Here is a 19,022-nt window from a genome sequence, read left to right as displayed (position 1 = left end):
CCAAGAATTCTCACGAACTACAGTATTTGGAGAATATCTTCTATATACTTTTGAGGCACCACTATTTGTTCATGTTTTTCTTTAGCTTTTTTGTTTTTCTTTTGTTCATATCAGGTTAGTTAAATATCTACTAAAAGTCACTCTCTATTTTTTGTGACCTTCACTTATGTGAAACAGCACAAGATAGGGCACTGAATCAACAGATCTCAAATGGGCTAATTTAAAGAAAGCATCCAAAATCCTAAACCCATTATTCCTGCAGATTGAAATTGCCACAGTTGTGGTGGTACAGCAGCACCGCACTGCCAGTCATGTGGTCATGTGATTGTCATTTCCAATGTTCCCTGCCATCTTTCCACAAGGAAAGTCAACAGTCAACAAAACCATGTAATTTCTCTCCTTGGTTACTCCATTCTTTCTTTTCTCCCACAGTGGAAACCTTTAGAGGTCCATTTTTCTTAAAACCTTTCTTGTAGTCAATTTACCTGTTCCTGTTACCCCTACTTTTTAAGCTACTAAATATATCTTTTTTGCTAAGAACATATCACTTGCTCAAAAATGGGTGTTAGACATTTGTGTGTAACACCTGGAGGAATTGCTCCAGGACTATCTCATCTAGCATTTCCTCCTTGGTTCATTCACCAGGTCATTTTCTTCCAAGATCAGCTACAAAGCCCACTCAATCTTTCCTGAGAATTTTAAAAATCTTCACAAAACCTTTGCTGGTATGTTAAATCTGTTACTTCATACCAATACAAAATAATTTATTTTACTGTTTTGTGGCCTGCTATTTTCCATGCTAGTAAACTGGTATAAACCCTAAGTACTTTTTTCAGTTAGCCAAGGTACTAATCCAGCCACACATTCTTCCTCTGGCTATTTACAAGCTGTAATATCTCCTTCAAACCAATGGTGGGTTCCTACCAGTTTGGACTGGTTCAGCCGAACCAATAGTGGCAAGCCGGCCTGGGTCACAGAACCAGCAGCGACCCAGGCTGGCCACACTTCTGAACTGGTTACCAGGTTGCCACCACCACCATCTTGTTTTTGAGTTATGTGCATGCACAGAACAATTTCTATTAAACTGTGCATGCAGGAGCAGCACACATCAAGTGCATGCATGCATGCAAAGCGCGCACACGCGCACACTGGCAGTAACAACGGCCAGAGTTTACCCCTGCATCAAACATAACAAAAGATGATTCTAATATATTTCTCCTCTGAGGTTTGGAAAGATACCTCATAAGGCCTGTCCCTTGCTATATCAGAAACCGGATTTGGAGTTTTCCACTGGGGATTCAATTCCTTTAAGAAGCACTATAAGTTCCTTCAACTTTTCTCTTCAGATATCCCTTCCCAATCTGTCTTTCTCTAAGCAGTCTCTTTGCTCAGTTTCCCTCCATAAACTATTTTATGTTTATAGTACGGGGGACAGAGATCGACCATGAGGCCCCTAACATATGGGGTGCCGCAGGGGTCGGTCCTGTCCCCCGTACTATTTAACATCTACATGAAACCGCTGGGCGAGATCATTCGGAGGCACGGGATAAGATACCACCAATATGCGGACGATACGCAGCTGTATCTGTCGGCCCCGTGCCAACTCAATGAAGCGGTGGACGTGATGAACCAGGGACTTGAAGCTGTTAGGGACTGGATGAGGGCTAACAAGCTTGTACTCAACCCAGAAAAGACCGAGTGGCTGTTGTGTTTCCCTCCCAAAAATTTGGTTGGTGTTCCATCGCTCAGGCTGGGGGGCCAAATTTTACACCCCTCAGACAGGGTTCGCAACTTGGGAGTCCTCCTGGATCCACAGCTGACCTTTGATTACCACCTGTCGGCTGTGACCAGGGGGGCATTTGCCCAGGTTCGCCTGGTGCGCCAGTTGCGACCCTACCTGAATCGGGAGGCTCTCACAACAGTCACTCGCGCCCTCGTGACTTCTAGGCTGGAATACTGCAATGTGCTCTACATGGGGCTGCCCTTGAAGAGCATCCGGCGGCTTCAGCTAGTCCAGAATGCGGCCGCGCGAGTGATTGTGGGTGCACCTCGGTTCACCCACATAACACCTATCCTCCGCGAGCTGCACTGGCTACCTGTTGATCTCTGTGTGCGCTTCAAGGTGCTTCTTACTACCTACAAAGCCCTTCATGGTAGTGGATCTGCGTACTTGGGAGACCGCCTCCTGCCAATCACCTCCTCTCGACCCATAAGATCTCACAGATTAGGCCTCCTCCGAGTGCCATCTGCCAGCCAGTGCCGGCTGGCAACTACGCGGAGGAGAGCCTTTTTAGTAGCAGCTCCGACCCTCTGGAACGATCTCCCCGTGGAGATTCGTACCCTCACCACCCTTCAGACCTTCCGCACAGCCCTCAAGATCTGGCTATCCAGCCAGGCCTGGGGGTAAAGACCATAGTCCGCCCCCACCCGAATGCTGTATGAATGTTGCTTGGTTTTAATTATACATTGTGTTTTTATGTTATTGTATGTCTTCCCCTCCCATACAAGTTGTTAGCCGCCCTGAGTCCCTTCAGGGAAAAGGGCGGCCTATAAATAAACTCAACTATAACTTTTTCCTCTTTTCTGAGGGCTTTCCATTGCCCTTCCTCTTTTCTAGTAGCCATCAGTCATCTCTCCTCTTGTTACCACAGCATATGCTTCCTCAGACTACTTATTAGGGCTTCAGATGGGTCTTGTTTACTTCCAGGTTTGGCCCTCCTTCCACAGATTCCAGTTCATCCTTTTTCTCTATTTTAAGCTGCTTTATGTAAGTTGTTGAATGAGTCATATGCTGAGATACTCCTACTTGCCTCTAGATCTCAAATACTTTGTCTCCCAGTCTTTTCCCCCCTACAGCAAGATCACCCTTTCCTTTTTCCTTGCAAGCCTTTTATTCTTTAAGTTTGGATACCAATCCATATCCCATCATTGCCACCATTTGTTGTTTTCTTCAGGTGGTACAGTACACAGAAAGAAAGACTGTACTTGTCTTCCCTCCACACGAAATGAGTATCTCTTATTGTACAAAATTAAACTGATGTGTTCCTGTTACTATAAGTTTACAACTATTCTATTTCTATTCTTGTTTAATCTATACATGTGTGGCAGTGTATGAATGACCTTGGGGAAAGAGAGGACAAGGGCTGTCTAGAAAACAATAAGGTAAAAATGGCATGAGCCCACAGTCACTGTCTCTTAACAGCCTCAGAAAGAAATTTGGAAAGCCATAATTGATCAAGTAGTTAAAAGTAGGCGTGAATGCTGGGCCTTCAAACTTTTCCGTTTCTGTTAATGTAGCCTTACAATAAAGTAGAATTAATTCATCTTGTCATATTTCCTGTCTGGTTTACCTGGGAGGGCTGACAATACATTCCTACCTCTACTGGTATGTTTCTTTTCCTATGTTAACACTATGTTTCCTTATCTTAGCTATTTCTTCTTAAATCTTTCCTTGCCCCCTCAGTCTTAGGCTCTTATAGCCAATCTCAGTCATTTGCATGTGAAAACCTCTTTTCCTTTATAAACTTGCAAATGGACTTTTCTCTCCCCACCTTACTCCCCCCCAATACTCAGAGTCCTCTGCTTCTGGAGCTGGTTTATAGAGCTCTGAATCCGGGTTTGTGGGATTGTTTGGGCTTGCAGACTCTTGTACAGGCATTATTCCTCCCCCATCTCTCAGCCGGTCCAGAAGGTCCAAAAACTGAACTTGTCTCTTGCTCTCTGAAGACGGTTGCTGAGATGCTTGTCTTTGGGTCACTGTTCTCTGGGCTTAATTCTTTTCCTTGACACATCCATCCTTGACACATTTGTTTTCAGTTCCCTTTTATAGAACAAACTCTCCAATTAGGGAGAGGATGGGGCTATTTTAACCCTCCTTCTGAGGTAGCCCCAAAACTCTAGTTCCTAGGCATGAATTCAGTCTTCCATAGGCAGCCCTTATCTTTCACCATAAATTACTCTGCTAGATTAATATGAGCTGGAGCTAGAGATTCATCTGCAAAGGTACTAAGTCAACTAAGATAATCGTTTTGTATTTTTAGGCAATCCAAACTGAGTCTAGAATAAATGTGCATGTTGAGAATGTACTGCACAGCTAATCCCCTTTTATTTCTTGACAGTGCTGCTGAAATGATTTGCAAATAATGAAATGCTACAAGTTCGGGCATCCACACAACAGCTTCTTCTTGTGGGCAATCAATTCAGAAAAAGATTTCCTCATCTCCCATGTATGCAACCATTTTTAAGCCCCCGAATAGGTTGTGGAAACTGATTGTTGAAATTTTGAAAGGGATTGATGTCTTCCTTCTGGATGAATGGCCAGGATAATAAAGGTTTCTAACTGGTATCTGTTAAAGAGTACAGTGTTATGAGCAAAACAAAGGTAAAACAAGGACATGGTGGATAAAGTCACTTCCACCCCCACCCCCATTCTGCCCTCCTTAGCAAGTAACCTCCCTTAAGACGTGATTTCCATATTTCTATCTAGGGTCACCATCTGGTTCACATCTGATTAAATGGCAAGAAAGAGAAAAGGGTGTGATGTCAGGCAAAAACAGACATGCTAAGAAGAGCCAAAGATGATACTTCACATTCATTTCTAGGATTCATTTTGATCCTGAGGAGCCATGACAGGTGTCACCTTGAATGATGTTAGAGCCTTGAAAAATAGTCCCTAGCCTCTGACAGTGTTAATGTAGCTGAATTTTCTGTAGAGAAAATAGTTAGCATGCAAAGTCCCTTTTTGGAGCATGAACCTTCTCACACCTCCTTCTCTTCCTCTATTTTTTCCACACTCAATTTCAGCACTTTCTTGCTTTCTTTTTTTTAACTAGAAAGAAGCTTGCCATCTGACAAGACGAAATGCCTCAGCGACTACACCATGTTCCTCTGCAAATATTCTTTCCACCAGATATACAAAAGGAGTTTTCAAAGCTCCCTTAACACATCTGGTGATGCAGTAAGAGAAGCAGCATTGTCAGGGTATTTCTTTGCATTCTTCACATTCATTTAAACAAAGAATAGAAAAAGGTTAGAGACCAAGACAATCTCTCTGCATTGGCATAGGGAAAATTAAAAAGAGAAGCAAAAATGCTCTTCTGCTAACAGAGATGCATTCAATACCCCAAGATGCCCTTTCATTATCTGGATTGTACAATGGCTAGAAAAGAAGTATTCAGTTTGTATTTCAACTATTGCTCCCAAAGAAACATTATGCTTCTTAATTGGTAGCCATTCATTTAGATCATGGAGGACAAGAAGTGGTTACTGATGGCTTCTAATTCGGCTCGCTGTATAAGATAGCTTCATTGTCCTGGAAATGTTGCCTGCACAACAGTATGTATTCCTGGCTATGGGGGAGTGGGGAAAGATGGGGAAATTGTAGCGAGAAATAAAGCAGCAGATGCATTTAAGTGATTCTACTTTTTCTATTTTGATTCATTCAATGGGACCTACCAAAAATCCTTAGCTGCACTATATCCTATGCTTCTGTCAGAAACTTAATATTGATCTTCATAGACTTTTTGTAGGCATTCAAAGGGCCCCCCTGTCAAGCTAATCATTGCAAACATTCTTGCCCGCTGTTATCTCTACATTTTTCTTTGAAACTGCACAGCCAGAAGTTCACTGTTTGAAGGGGTGAGGAGTGCAGTTTTCTTGCAGAGGTGCAGCCATTCTTTGTTATATAATCCTCCTAGCCCTTTCAAATGCTGAGTGGTGGAATTGGTGGAGTGCAACTCTTTTGGGGTAGGCAATGTGAGGCAATGACCCCTTCTCTTGGGCCTTCTCCATCTAAATTGCACTCAGGAAAACAACAGGATTGGAAAACCACAAATGTGACAGAAAAGATAGTGAGCTGGAATTAGCTTTTCTGGGCACCTTCTTCCCCTCTCAGATAAACAGAATCTTTGGCTTCCAAATTCTCTAGATGAAGTTTGAGGACAGCCATATGCTTAGGGGAGTGTAATAGGTTTATCTCTACATACAATCCTTTATGTGCTCCCTGAAGCATACTATAGAGATACTTGGCACTGGGGAGGCAGCCAATAGTTCTAGCATCAGGATGAATCTTTCACAAGTTCATATAAAAATATCACACTAACTAAGAGGGTGATTCAACCCTGTGACAAGGGATTCTGAGAGGCAGGCTGTGAAGTACAGGCAGGCAGGAGGGGGAAGGGGGAAAAGGGGGAAAGGGGGAGAGGAGGAGGAGAGGAGGAGGAGGAGGAGGAAGAAGAAGAAGAAGAAGAAGAAGAAGAAGAAGAAGAAGAAGAAGAAGAAGAAGAAGAAGAAACAAGAACAACAATAATAATTAGAGACTGCAGTCCTGCTGGCTTGCGGAATGACAGCTTTTTTCTGAGACCTTATAGAATCATTTCATTGCTGCTGCCACCAACGTGTTGAAGTGTATCCAGGCCTAACAGGCTTCTCATTCCTTTTCTATAGCTTGTCAGGTTTTTTGGAACTGCTAATGATTAATGGGTTTATAAAATGAATCCCAGATTCAGAAATCTGTTGCAAGAAGGTTACTGCAAACTTTAATATCAGCTGATACTGTGCTCTAATGGAAAGCCAGTGCATCAGCCAAAGAATGACATCTTCATTAGACAAAAGCAGGGCAAAATTATGATCAATTATTTACCCTCCAATGCATCTCTCTGGCAAACTGCTAAATCAATCAATTGCCTTTCACAAATGAGACATAAACAAGGCCAAAGAATGCCAAAGAGTGTGCTCAGTCCCGGGAGTCTGCAATCCTATGGAAGAAGAGACTGTGAACCACTTTCTGCAGATGCTAGGAGGCAATTATTTGCTCAGTGGGAAAAAAAGGACTGCGAGGAACATGATTGATGCTTATTTCACAATGTATTATTGGAACATTTTTTTCAGGAGGAGAACTGGAGGTAGCCAGAGAAAGGAATTGTTGGGGGACTCTGAGCAAACGGGATGAAAATTCTTCACAAATAATAAATAATAAATACTCAAACACATAATAAAGCCGGTTCCACCACAAAAGCGCGTAGGACAAAATCGCGCTCGACAAAAGCGCGCTGTGACGTCATCACAGCGCGACGAAAAAGATCGAAAAAATGTAAAAATAAAGCTAAAACCTTCCCCTAACCACCCCAAACCTAACCCTAAACCTAACCCTAACCCTAACTCTTAACCTAACCCTAAACCTAACCCTAAACCTAACCGTTAAAGTAACGAAAAACGTAACGCTAACCCTTATCCTAACCCTAACGCTAACGCTAACGCTCTAAAGCTAACCCTAACCCTTACCCTTACCCTAACCCTAACCCTAACCCTAACCCTTACCTTTATGTGAATCGGCTTGCTTTAATTTAATTTTTATTAATTTTTATTTGAATTTTTCGATCTTTTTCGTCGCGCTGTGATGACGTCAAAGGCGCGATTTTGTCGATCGCGCTTTTGCCGTCCGTGCTTTTGACGGGTCACGAATAAAGCCACTGGCTCAGATGAATCTAAAAAGACATCAGATCCTGCTGGTCTCTTAGGATAGCTACATGCTGAGGCAGCAATAACACAGCAGGGGAGCTATCCTGCTTTCCCACCATTTTTTTTTTTCATTTTACTCGGCAAGCTTTAATGTTTTGATTTTCCTCATTTTCTCCTCTACCATTTCATCCACTATACTTTTTAAACCTTTATTTACTGTTCTGTGATTGCAATATTTTAAATCACTTAATCCAAATAATGCATGGATTAGAAAAATGAAAATATATTATTCTTAGATGGGCAGACACTGAATACATCAAACTTCACTAGCCTCTCTTTCTCTCTGGATAGCCACCACCAATTTTCAGATGTGTTGGGACTGTAACTCCCATAATTAGTACCTATTTGTAGGCTGAGTTTTGGATAATTACAGTCTCAACGTATCTGGAAAGTGCTTGGTTATGAAAGATTATAGTGGAAGAAACATTAGCACGAACCTGGTCATAGTAAAACAGGAGATTTGTCTACATTTTTTTCAGATACAATTCACTTCTACTCTCAAAGGCAAACTGTACTTGAAAAGTTTAATTGTTTGTCTCTTCTCATTCATAAATTGTTTCAGGAGATACAATGCAAGCAGCGATACAATACTGACCTATCCTTTGGGGAGTTCTTCACCAGGTCTGTTTTTAAAGAGTTTTGGAACTGATAAAAATATATAAATATGTCAGTTAGATTTCCATGTACCTTTCCATGTAAAGTACACAGCCTGATGTAAGAGTCTGAGAGTTCTAAATCAAGCTTGCATGCCTGTCTTATATTCTGAGTTGGTACCTATGGAGCATAGCAAGTTTTTCAAGGACACGGCTCTTCCCAGGGAGGATTCTAAGGATCTACACATCATATTATTTCCCTTGGCATTAGAAAATATTTCCTACAGGGTCATTTTTGCAGATACTTTAATTATTAAAAACTGGAAACTTTGGGGAGGGAAGTAATAAAAACGTAAAGCACACTGTGACTTTAGAAGAGTCACCATAAAGAGCAAGATCCCTGCTGTATAAGCTATCATTATTTATTTATTAGGCTAATGACTGGCTAATGGCCCCAAAAGAACAAGGGAGATAAAGGCTAAAGTGCTGGAGCAACCTGTATGGACTTTTCCACCTGATCCTGCGAACTCTGACCACAGCAAACTAAGCAGGACCATCAGTATTTTATTCTGAATAGCAGCATATGAAAAAATTTCATTGGCTTTCTGCTTTATATGGAATTTTTCCCTCCTGGACATTCATTAAAACCAAGGGCTCCTTTCCATAAATCAGAAGGATGTTCTTATGGGTCTTTGTTTAATGATGGGTACTGCTGGCAGAAAAAGCTCTAATGTGTAATATTTCTCCCCACCATTAATTTGACTGTGTGTCTGAAACATATTTCCTAATATTGTGGAGAGCCTGCAGTTATTTCTACATTGAAAACCATTTTAAAAAATGAACTAGTAAATGTTTTATACTGAAGATATTGTACTGCACTTAAATGAACAGAGTTCATCAGAATTTTACATTTCCTTCTTCAGTGACTGAAACAGGATCATATGGATCACCCAGACAAAATATGGGGGAAAGAAACTTTTGTCTGTCATATTCCTAGATATACAAAACAATAATTCCTTTCCTGAACTGTTGAAATTTCACAATGAAGGCTCTGTTTTCACAAATAGTTGTGAGTCTTTATTTTTGCTAAAGTTGAAGTACATATTCAACACAGGTAATCCTCAACTTATGACCACAATGGAGCCAAAATGTATGATGCTAAGTGAGACAGCTGTTAATTGCATTTTGCCCCACTTTAGGTCCTTTCTTGCCACAGTTCTTAAGTGAATCACTGCATTTGTTAACTGGTAACAGGGTTGTTAAGTGAATCCGGCTTCCCCATTGATTGTGCTTGTCAGAAGGTTGCAAAAGGTCATCACATGACCCTGGGACACTGCAGCAGTCATAAAAGTGAGTCAGTTGTCAAACATCTGAATATAAATCATGTGACCATGGAGATGCTGCAATGGTTGTAAATGTGAAAAAAATGGTCATATCACTTTTTTCAGAGATGTTGTAACTTTGAACACTCACTAAATAAATTGCTGTAAATTGAGAACTATAACTATATAATTTTAGCATGGGTGGAGGGGAGTGGTGGGTTTCAATTTTTTTTAGAACCTCTTCTGTAGGGATGACCTGCTTTGTGGGAGTGGCTTGCTGGCCATGTGACAGGGTGGGAGTGGCTTGCCAGCCATGTGACCAGGTAGGAGTGGCTTGCCAGCCATGTGATGAAGTGGGAATGGCTTGATAGCCATGTGACCAGGTAGGAGTGGCCAACTTGTAAAATGTGGTGAAACTCACTTAACAACGCTCTTGCTTAGTAACCAATATGTTGACTCAGAAACTCTGGCATTTAAAGCATGCAAGTCTTAAAGCTGTCAAATTACAAGACCCTTGCACCCCTAACCCTTTAGAAAAAAAACCCCAGGTGTGTTCTAACTTGACAGCTTTAAGACTTGTGGACTTCAACTCCCAGAATTCCTCCTCCAGTCATGTTGGCTCAGGAACTCTGGCACTGAAGCACACAAGTCTTAAAGCTGTCAAGTTACAAGACCCTTGCATCCCTAACCCTTTAGAAAAAAACCCAGGGGTGTTCAAACTTGAGAGCTTTAAGACTTGTGGACTTCAACTCCCAGAATTCCTCCTCTCGCTCTTCATGTTGATGATGTGTGGATGGGCGGGGGGAGGGAGCTGGAATCGGTTCTAAACGGCACTGTAGATTTGTGGAACCTCTTCTATAGAAGAAGTTAGATCTGGCAGGAACCCACCCCTGGTGGAGGGGGAAGACAAAGCATAACTTTGGATGTTCATGTGGTTGTAAGTGGCACCTAATTGTTAATCTGCTCCAAAGAATACTCTCTGATTGACACTGCATATTTTCCTTTTGCTGATTGGGGAGAACGAGGTAAGCTTCATTAAGTTCCTTTTACTTTAATAGGCAATTTAATATGGAAGGAACACAGAGTATGAACTTCACACATTGCTGCAATTCAGTACTATTTTTTTAGAAATAGGAAAAAGAGTAAATAGGTTTGAAAGATGGGAGGAATTTATAACTCTCTTTTTAGTCCTCCCTTATTTCTGAAGCAGAATTATGGGCCAAAATAGCTTCGTTTTTATTTTTTTAGTCTGGAATGAGCTCCTGTTGAGATTTATGCAGCATATACAGTAAGAGAGAGCCAGTTTGGAGTAAGGGGTTAAAGTGCTGAGAGAGGACTTGTTGTGGCCCACCAGATTCAGAAAGTGAGGAGATTGGGGAGGAACATGGGCCAGTCCTGGAGTCTGGGGAAGGCTCTGACGAGTGCTCTGCGTTGAAGGCAGAGATGGAGCCAGGGCTGTTTGACAGTTAACAGCTGCCTTCGGAGTCAGACATTAGTGAGGTAGACGAACAGCTGGAGCCTGTTCCCATGTGCGCATACACAGACTTGCTAGATGAAGGGAACAGCTAAGGAACAAGGGTCGACATGGGAGGAAGGCCATAGGTGGACGGTGAATGGGCCCTCATATAGGGAATGAAAGGGGAGAGAAAGGGGAGGGGTGTTTGCAAGAGACAATTAGTTCATTCCTGCATTCTTGCCAAGTATTGCAGCATCTGAAAGCTATCGGCCTGGCGATTCTCCAAGCCTGATAAAGGTCAGTAATTGTGAACTATCTTGAAAGACTATGGGCCTGGACTTTGCTGGAGAGGAATTCACTGTAAATGAAATAAAAGGGGTTTATCGGGACAAAGACTTGGCTTTGTGCTTCTGGGGAAGCTACGTCAGAACAGGACTGAGGAGATTTAGCTTCAAGTCCATCAACTATGGAAGTTTACAAAGGGTGATTTAAGTCAATAAGTACCAATGAGTACAATCTACCTCAACTGTCCCCAGTCTTTCCACCTTGGTGGCCCATCTGGCATGGGGAAGGGGGTGTATGAGTGGCAGGTGCATCCCTGCACACATGGCTCCATTGGTGTAAGCAGCAGGCACACGCCCTCTGCTTTGCACGTGAATGAAGGGCACTAGCACACAAAGCTCCACTTTCACGAGCAGAGGGCACTTGAGTGGACAGTGTTTGTGCTCACGTGTGAAGATCCTCTTGGATGAGTGGAGCTTTGCACATGAGCACAAGCATTCTCTGCTCAAGCGCCCTCCACTCGAATGAGTGGTGCTTTGTGCACGTGCTTGCTCATTGCTTGTGCAACCCAGTTTCAAACAGGCCACTGCTCAGTATTGGGCCATGGCTCAGGTGTTGGGGATCCCTGATCTATTTCAATGAATGCTGTGGAGGAATTGTTAATGTTATGTTCTGAACTTTGAGCCCCTGGAAGAAAAGTAGAATACAGATCTAAGTGACAAATAATACAGGGTATTTCTGCTGGAAAGACTGCAATCCCTTACAGCTAAGGAATTCAAGATTCTGTGCAACCCAAGCAAAACTGCTAATGTAGATGTTTGTTTTTGAAAAGGAACAGATTAGTAAATAATGTCCCTGGCTTCATGGGAAGACTTAATCGCAAGGCAACTTCTTTATACACAAATTGATCTGCAGATGATAATGTTACATTCCAGAAAAATATTAGCAATGGAATATTTGTCGGGGATCTGACAGCTTACAGACATATCATGTGGAAGAATCTTTTATACATAAATATTTTATAACTTAGCTCCCAAGTAGGAAATCAGCTCACACCATTTCTTCTAATCTGAATCAAAGAAAACAGATGTACTATTCCAAAAAGCAATTAAAACCCCGATTATCTAAACAATATCCAAGGTAAACAGCACTCTGCTTATAAATAATCAGCCTCTCCATGACAAGCTTATAAGCACAAGATTTCTATGAGCAAGGAATGTTAGCAAAGAAAAGACTTTTAAAAATGTACACGTTTATATAGCTGTCTTAAGATATTTCATGAAATATATGTATTTCCTATTTTTTCCATGCCTATTTGTTTTCCCCAGTCTGGTCTCCTGGAAATGTGTTGGGATAGTCTGGCTGGGAAGTTGTACTACAAATACATTTCTTTTTGCTACTAGCAGTATGTTGGCTTTCAGAAGCTTTGTTTATAATGCTTCTGAAAACTAGAATGTATAACAAAGAGTGCTTGTATAGTGCAGGATGTCATCTTGGGTTTCAAAGATGTACATTCTTATCCAACATATATATCATGGAGGTCTTCATTACATGTTAAGCTCATGGGACAAAGGATTTTTTTGTAGTAACACTGCTATTTGCATTCCATCACTACTTAGGCAATGGAAAAAAAATCCAATTTGTTTATGTCATCATTTTGCTGACGTCTCTTCTTTGATACTGTGATACTTTGATACCAAACATCATTGATGTTTTAGAACTTTTAATGCTATTTTTTATCTTGAGTGCCTTTGTTAAAAAAAAATACCCACCAATGGGTTTTGTTAATTGAGCATCCAGCTTTGATCATTTTTCCAGCCTTAGTTTTATAGCTTACCATCAGCAGATAAGAGTTCTATCCACCTACACAATATCATCGTTCCGATAAGGATAATTGTAAACCATATGAATGAAGCTTTATGTTCCCTTTCAACCTGCTACATGTTAGATAAATTACCTGTGCCGCTGCTGCTGCACCTTTGCTGGTGATGCAGGGGTTTAAGATCACCATTGGGAACTCCTGTCCTTCATTTTTCTGGGACTCCAGACATCTCTGTCTCTGCCGAATCATTCCTGTCTGGTACAGTGATTCCTCAGGTATTCTAAGAAAAGAGATAAAGCCGAAAGATTAATAACATATTAAATAATTAACGATATCTATTCTGCATGTGTAAGATGAATAGAGTGCATCATTGATTTTAGAAGTAAGGCTCAGAATAAGGGCTATCAGTTTTCATCTCTAGCAGGCAGTTCTACATTGTAGTTGCTGACAATATAGAAGAGCCAATGCAGTAAAGCAAATGACTGCTGAATTTGATCTAAAGAAAACTTATATCAGTGTCCTTTCTTGTTCCTTTTGGTAGAATTTGATCAAAAATTGGCATAATATTTTAAAATAAACAAACAACCATCACCAATTATCATTATGGGACATATTCCATTTGCTTTGTTTTTTATTCCATTATGCTGTTTACTATCAACACATCCAATAGGCTCTTTAGAGGAGAGACGGGATAAAAATGTGATTCTGCAAGAAACAATGGTTTTTCAAAAACATGTCAAATAATGATTTCAAACGTGGGAAACTTTTAGAAAAGTATTTTGAATGTAAAGGGTTAGACTAAAAAAAAACCCCAAAGTGATAAGCCTGAATAATTGTATTAGTGCTGATATTTTAAGCCCTATCGAGAATGTTTTTTTAAAGTTAAATTAGTAAAAACAAACTTATAACCTAGTAAAAAAAACTAACTAGTTAAAATTAGTTAAATTAGTTTAAATAAATAAATGTGTAATGATTAATTCTGAAAGGAAGAAAAAATATAAGACAGCAATAATCAATGCAGGTTGTCTTTAACTTACAACCACAATTAAATGCAAAATTTCTATTGCTAAGTGAAACATTTGTTAAATGAGTTTTGCCCTATTTTAGAACTTTTCTTGCCACTGCTGTTAAGTGAATCACTGGAATTGTTAAGTTACTAACACAGTTATTAAGTGAATCTGGCTTCCCCATTGACTTTCCTTGTCAAAAGGTCGCAAAAGAAAATCACATGACCCTGAGACACTGCAATCATCATAAATATGAACCAGTTGCCAAGCATCTGACTTTTGATCATGTGACCATGGGGATGCTGCAAAGGTCGAAAATGTGAAAAATTGTCATAAGTCACTTTTTCCAGTGCCATTGTAACTTTCACCGGTCACTGAATGAACAGTTGTAAGTTGAGGGTTATCTGTAAAGCTTATTTCTAAAAAATGTGCATAGTGGGTCAGACTTAAAGTCATCATGCAAGGCAAGAATGAGTATGTGGTTCAGGGGTGGGTTCCCACCAGCGTTGCTACTGGCTACTGCCACACACGCACAGTTCACTGTAAATTGTTCTGCGCATCCGCGAAGAACAAGAAAATCTACTAAAAAAACATGTCGGCAACGGCAGCAACAACCAGGGAACCAGTTTGGGGTGTGTGGTCAGCCTGGGTCATGGCCGGTTCTGCAACCCAGGCAGAATTACCACTACTGCCCAAACTGGTGTTAACCAGTAGGAACCCACCTCTGACGTGGTTGTCTTCCAGTTGTTGTACTCCAAGTCCTATAATCCCTAGCTAACCTGGCTAAGATTAGGAATGATGAGAATTTACACTGAAGCATCTGAAAGGACATACTATTTCACACTAGCTGAAAAATAAAATAAAGTTTGTAAAAAACAGTCATTTAACAAGTAGCAGACACTAAACATATATTTTTTTTAAAAAAAAGTAGTACCTAAGCTCTGGATAGACATTTTCCAAATACCACTTGAATGTGTGACATTTCAAGGTCTTTCTCAGTTCCACTCTGCTTTGAATGCTGTTAAAAAGAGCATATTGGAAAATATAGTTATGGCAGTGCATCTGGTGACTTCTTTAATTGGAGTCAAGTTTTAATGGGTCAGAAAAAAATTAAATTCCATTATAAATGAATGGAATCACAAAATAGAAGAATAATGTAGAAGCCACCCCCCATCTCTTATATTTATTTCTAATGGTAATCACACATTGCACTGAGCCACCATTTTGTGTTAAGTTAAAATGTTGTGTGACCCCAGCTATTGTAGTTTCTATCACCAATTTATGGCTTAGTGTTATGCATGAGTCAAGATGCTCTGGTTTTGCTCAGTAATGCAGTTAAAACAAATCCTGGCATAGCAGAATTAACAAATGCAATACTGTATGTCTAATATTAACACATAAAGTAAAAGAAATAATCAACCTTAAAATAATGTTAAAATGCAATTAATGTAGTCCTACAGTCTGTTTCATGAAAGATTAATAAGGCAAAATACAGCATGCAAGGTCTTTTCTTGTATGTCATTCTAATTTTTATTCTTAGCATAAAAAGGATAGAAATATATTGACTCTTCTAGCTAGATATTTATGCAAATGGATTCAGTTAATGCACAGAAAGCTTCAACTTCTCCATTTCTTTTCTCAAAGAAATGCAGTAAATTATTTTATGACCTAACTGCTTTACAGTTCAGAAAATTAACTAACTCTCTGACAGTAGTAGTACTGCTAAAACGATGCTGTGCTTACTTTAACATGTAACTGTACTGACTTTCCAAAAGAGTTAATCAAGGATGTTAATTAAACTCAGCTGGCAATCCCCAGCAATTAGTGTACAGTTGGTTTTATTTTTGGTCTTTTGGTTTCTTTTTCCTCTGAATATTAGTGTTAGATGTACATAACCCTTGCTGGTTGTCCTCCTCTCTGATGATATGAGGGTTTATTTTAGCTTTCTGATTAATTTTTTATTTACTTGTTAGCCTTTTTTTCTTTTGCCAACTTGAGTCCATCTCTGAATGCTATTAATTTTCTGTTAATTCTATAGCTCATATCAACTTCTGTCCCTATGAGGGACACTATGTAAAAAAACAGCAACACAAAACCATATCTCATTCTTCTCTTAGCTATTTTCCAGGCTTGGGTTATCAGCTACAAGTAAAATTTGCAGGACTGGGAGATCACAGGACAAAACAATAGAAGGTACTTTCCTCATTCTGGCACAACCTGATTTGAAAACAACTGTATGATCTGAGTTCTTCAGAGGAGACCCTTTCTACTATAGTACTAATACACAAAATTTTACATTCCTGCACTTCTAAAGAGGATTTTGCCAGTTGTACCCCAGCTGTGAAATATCTTATTCAGGAAGGTTAGATTAGTTCCAAGTAGAAAGAAACAATTTTTGATTAAATCTGGCCCACATATATGGGTAGGATGATTGAGTAGCTGAAATTGAAGTAGACATGGACATAGGATTATATATTTTTATTACCAAAGCAGTTATGAGTCAGGACTGGAACCTCAGGGAAATGGATTAATTTGTTCACTTTATGGTATGATAAAATTCCTACAAATGTTTTTGGCCTTGGTGGAGGAGGAGCCAATGTTGCAACGATATGGATGTGCAGTCTCGATGTTCCGAGACTGCAACCAATTCTTTTGCCGCTGGGTGGTCCAATCGGATCTAAACCGTCCTGCAGAGATGGTGAACCGGAAGAATACGTCTTGCTGATCTTAGGGACATCGCAAAGTCCCTGATCGATCCAAGAGAAGTTCTTCAAGCCGGTGACAAAAAATCCAGCCATTAGGTTGATGAAGTCGGGGCAGCTCCAAAACGTAAGTATACGGAAAGAGAAAGTGTTTCCAGCTCGTGACGAATTTTTACCGTTTTAAAAGAAACTGCCTATAAAAAACTTAAAATTAATTTAAATTGGAAACAGAAGAAATAAGCGGCAGAATTATGTCTGGAATGGTTTTGGATAGTGGGTTATCTTCTTAAATGCTATGTTCATGGATGGAATTTATGCAAGCCTTTTAAAATGAATGGATTAAGTTTTCTTCTATTTTTTTCTTGTATTATTATTTGTAACCTATGGACTAAAATTCTCCTCTTTCATTACTGTGGGTGTTCTTTTAACTCATTCAAAAATAGGACTTTTTAAACTTAAAATACAAAAAAGATACAAAAAGAAACAAAGACAATTGCAACAATAACACTGCTACTCGGAGGCTGGAGGTTGTGTATTGGAAACGAAACACTCTTACTTTTCTCACTGATTATCCTGGCTTGGCACTCTAAGGTCTCACTGCTTGTTTATAGAGAGTGATAAGAAGAATACAGATGTCCCTTTGAAGTATATCTTTAACCAGAGAAAAGTGAAAATAAAACTTTATTGTGAATCTATGCTTTATCTCGTTAAAACCTTCCAAGCTAGAGCAGCAGTGTTTGTTAGCTGGAGATAATGGCACAATTTCAACAGCAGAAAGAAATTTAAGTCTGTAAAAGATATTCTTAGAAATACAGAAATTATCAAACACATTTGAGAGGATAGAGAAGAAGTTGGAAGACTTAGAGTATCTAACAGTAAAATATGATAAAGAAGTTGGAGATGTTTATCAAGTGGAAAAAGAGGTGGTGAGAATCCTAAAAATCAAAGAGGAAAATGACTATAAAGAAATTAAATTTGCTGATATTTATGGTGATTGGTTTGTCTGGTGAGTGGAATACTGAAAGAGGAATTAAATGGAGGGGAACTCAACCCAGATGGCAAGACACAGAAAAAACAAAAGAATTTATGGATTTAAAGAGAGAAATTTTATTAGCAACATCATCGATAACACTATCGACAATCAAAGACAAGCTGATTAAGGAAACAGAAGAAGGGCATCGAAATTACATAAGAGATTTTATAAGCAAGGAGTTGCTAAGCAGAACAATTTGATTAAGGAGATGATTAGAGGATTGATACCACAAATGGCAGAAGATATGAGTGTTTTGCTACTGGAAAGATACAGGTTGATAGATGGAAGAGTATAATTTAAAACTAGTTAAACTTAGTGAAATTTAGTGACAATAGATATAGTTAAATAAATAATTGATAATGATAATAATGTTTACAAGATGTAGTATTATGATAAGTAATAATTGGATATGAATATTGAATTGTATTCATGAAAGGAAGATTAGAAATCCTTTTGGATTATATATAAAGGTTAATAAAAAAGAATTAAGTTAGACTCAGTTAAGTCTTGATTATTAGGGAGGAAATGTTATGATACAGGATATAGTTAAATAAAGGAGGGATAATTATAACAATATATATATATGGAGATATGGAGATGGTAACATGTATAAATATTTGAGTTAAAATACTTGAGTTAATATGAATTAGGCTTGATGACTGTGGAAGAGATGCACGAAAGCCTTTGTAACCAACTGATACACTTTCTACAGTATGTAAAGAAGGAAGCTTTTATGTGTTGTGTTTGTTTTGAAAATTAAAAAAAATATTAAAAAAATGTTTTTGGCCTTGGCAATTTTCTCTAAGGTAGCAGTGCTGCATGCATCTAACAGTGGCATATGTGACAGGAAGGCGTGTGTGTGTGTGTGTGTGTGTGTGTATTAACTTGAATGAGAATCATATATCTAATTAATGCTATACACATTGCTCAAAGTCCAGTCCCCAAATTGAGATGACATAAAGAAAACAAGCAAAAATACGAAAAACGAAAGAATTCTGGCAAAGAAAGTGATGCATTGGGTTTAACTTTCCCCTTTAATATATAATCAGAGCAGATGGAAACACTTAGTTGACCTTGGTTGATCTCAAAAAAGCTAAACAAAGTCCGTCCTAATACTTAGATAGGATGCCTTGAGGAAATCCTAGAGTGATAGACTGTAGATTGGGACAAAAAAAATCCTGAAAGAAAGCAAACACTAGTTTTGTATGGATGCCAAGAAAATGATGCATCCCTGTCTACATTTAAGCTCCCCTCCAGGGAATCTTTACTGTTCTTTTTCTCTAGATA

The 19,022-nt window shown here is 39.4% G+C and overlaps 1 protein-coding gene across 1 annotated transcript in view; it reads right to left on the bottom strand.

The window, feature by feature from the left end:
- Positions 1-19,022, bottom strand: part of GALNT14 (polypeptide N-acetylgalactosaminyltransferase 14) — a 299,110-nt gene that overhangs the window by 8,305 nt on the left and 271,783 nt on the right. The window contains exons 12-13 of the mRNA XM_014053318.2: positions 14,935-15,018; positions 13,129-13,273 (exon numbers count right to left, since the gene is read on the bottom strand). Coding sequence (XP_013908793.1) covers positions 13,129-13,273; positions 14,935-15,018 — 229 coding nt within the window. The remainder of the gene's footprint in view (positions 1-13,128; positions 13,274-14,934; positions 15,019-19,022) is intronic.

This window comes from Thamnophis sirtalis, unplaced genomic scaffold (assembly GCF_051295495.1).
Source record: "Thamnophis sirtalis isolate CommonGarterSnake01/CBP01778 unplaced genomic scaffold, rThaSir2_p1.2 scaffold_6, whole genome shotgun sequence".
NCBI lineage: Eukaryota > Metazoa > Chordata > Lepidosauria > Squamata > Natricidae > Thamnophis > Thamnophis sirtalis.
This window is presented reverse-complemented; position numbering and strand designations above follow the sequence as displayed.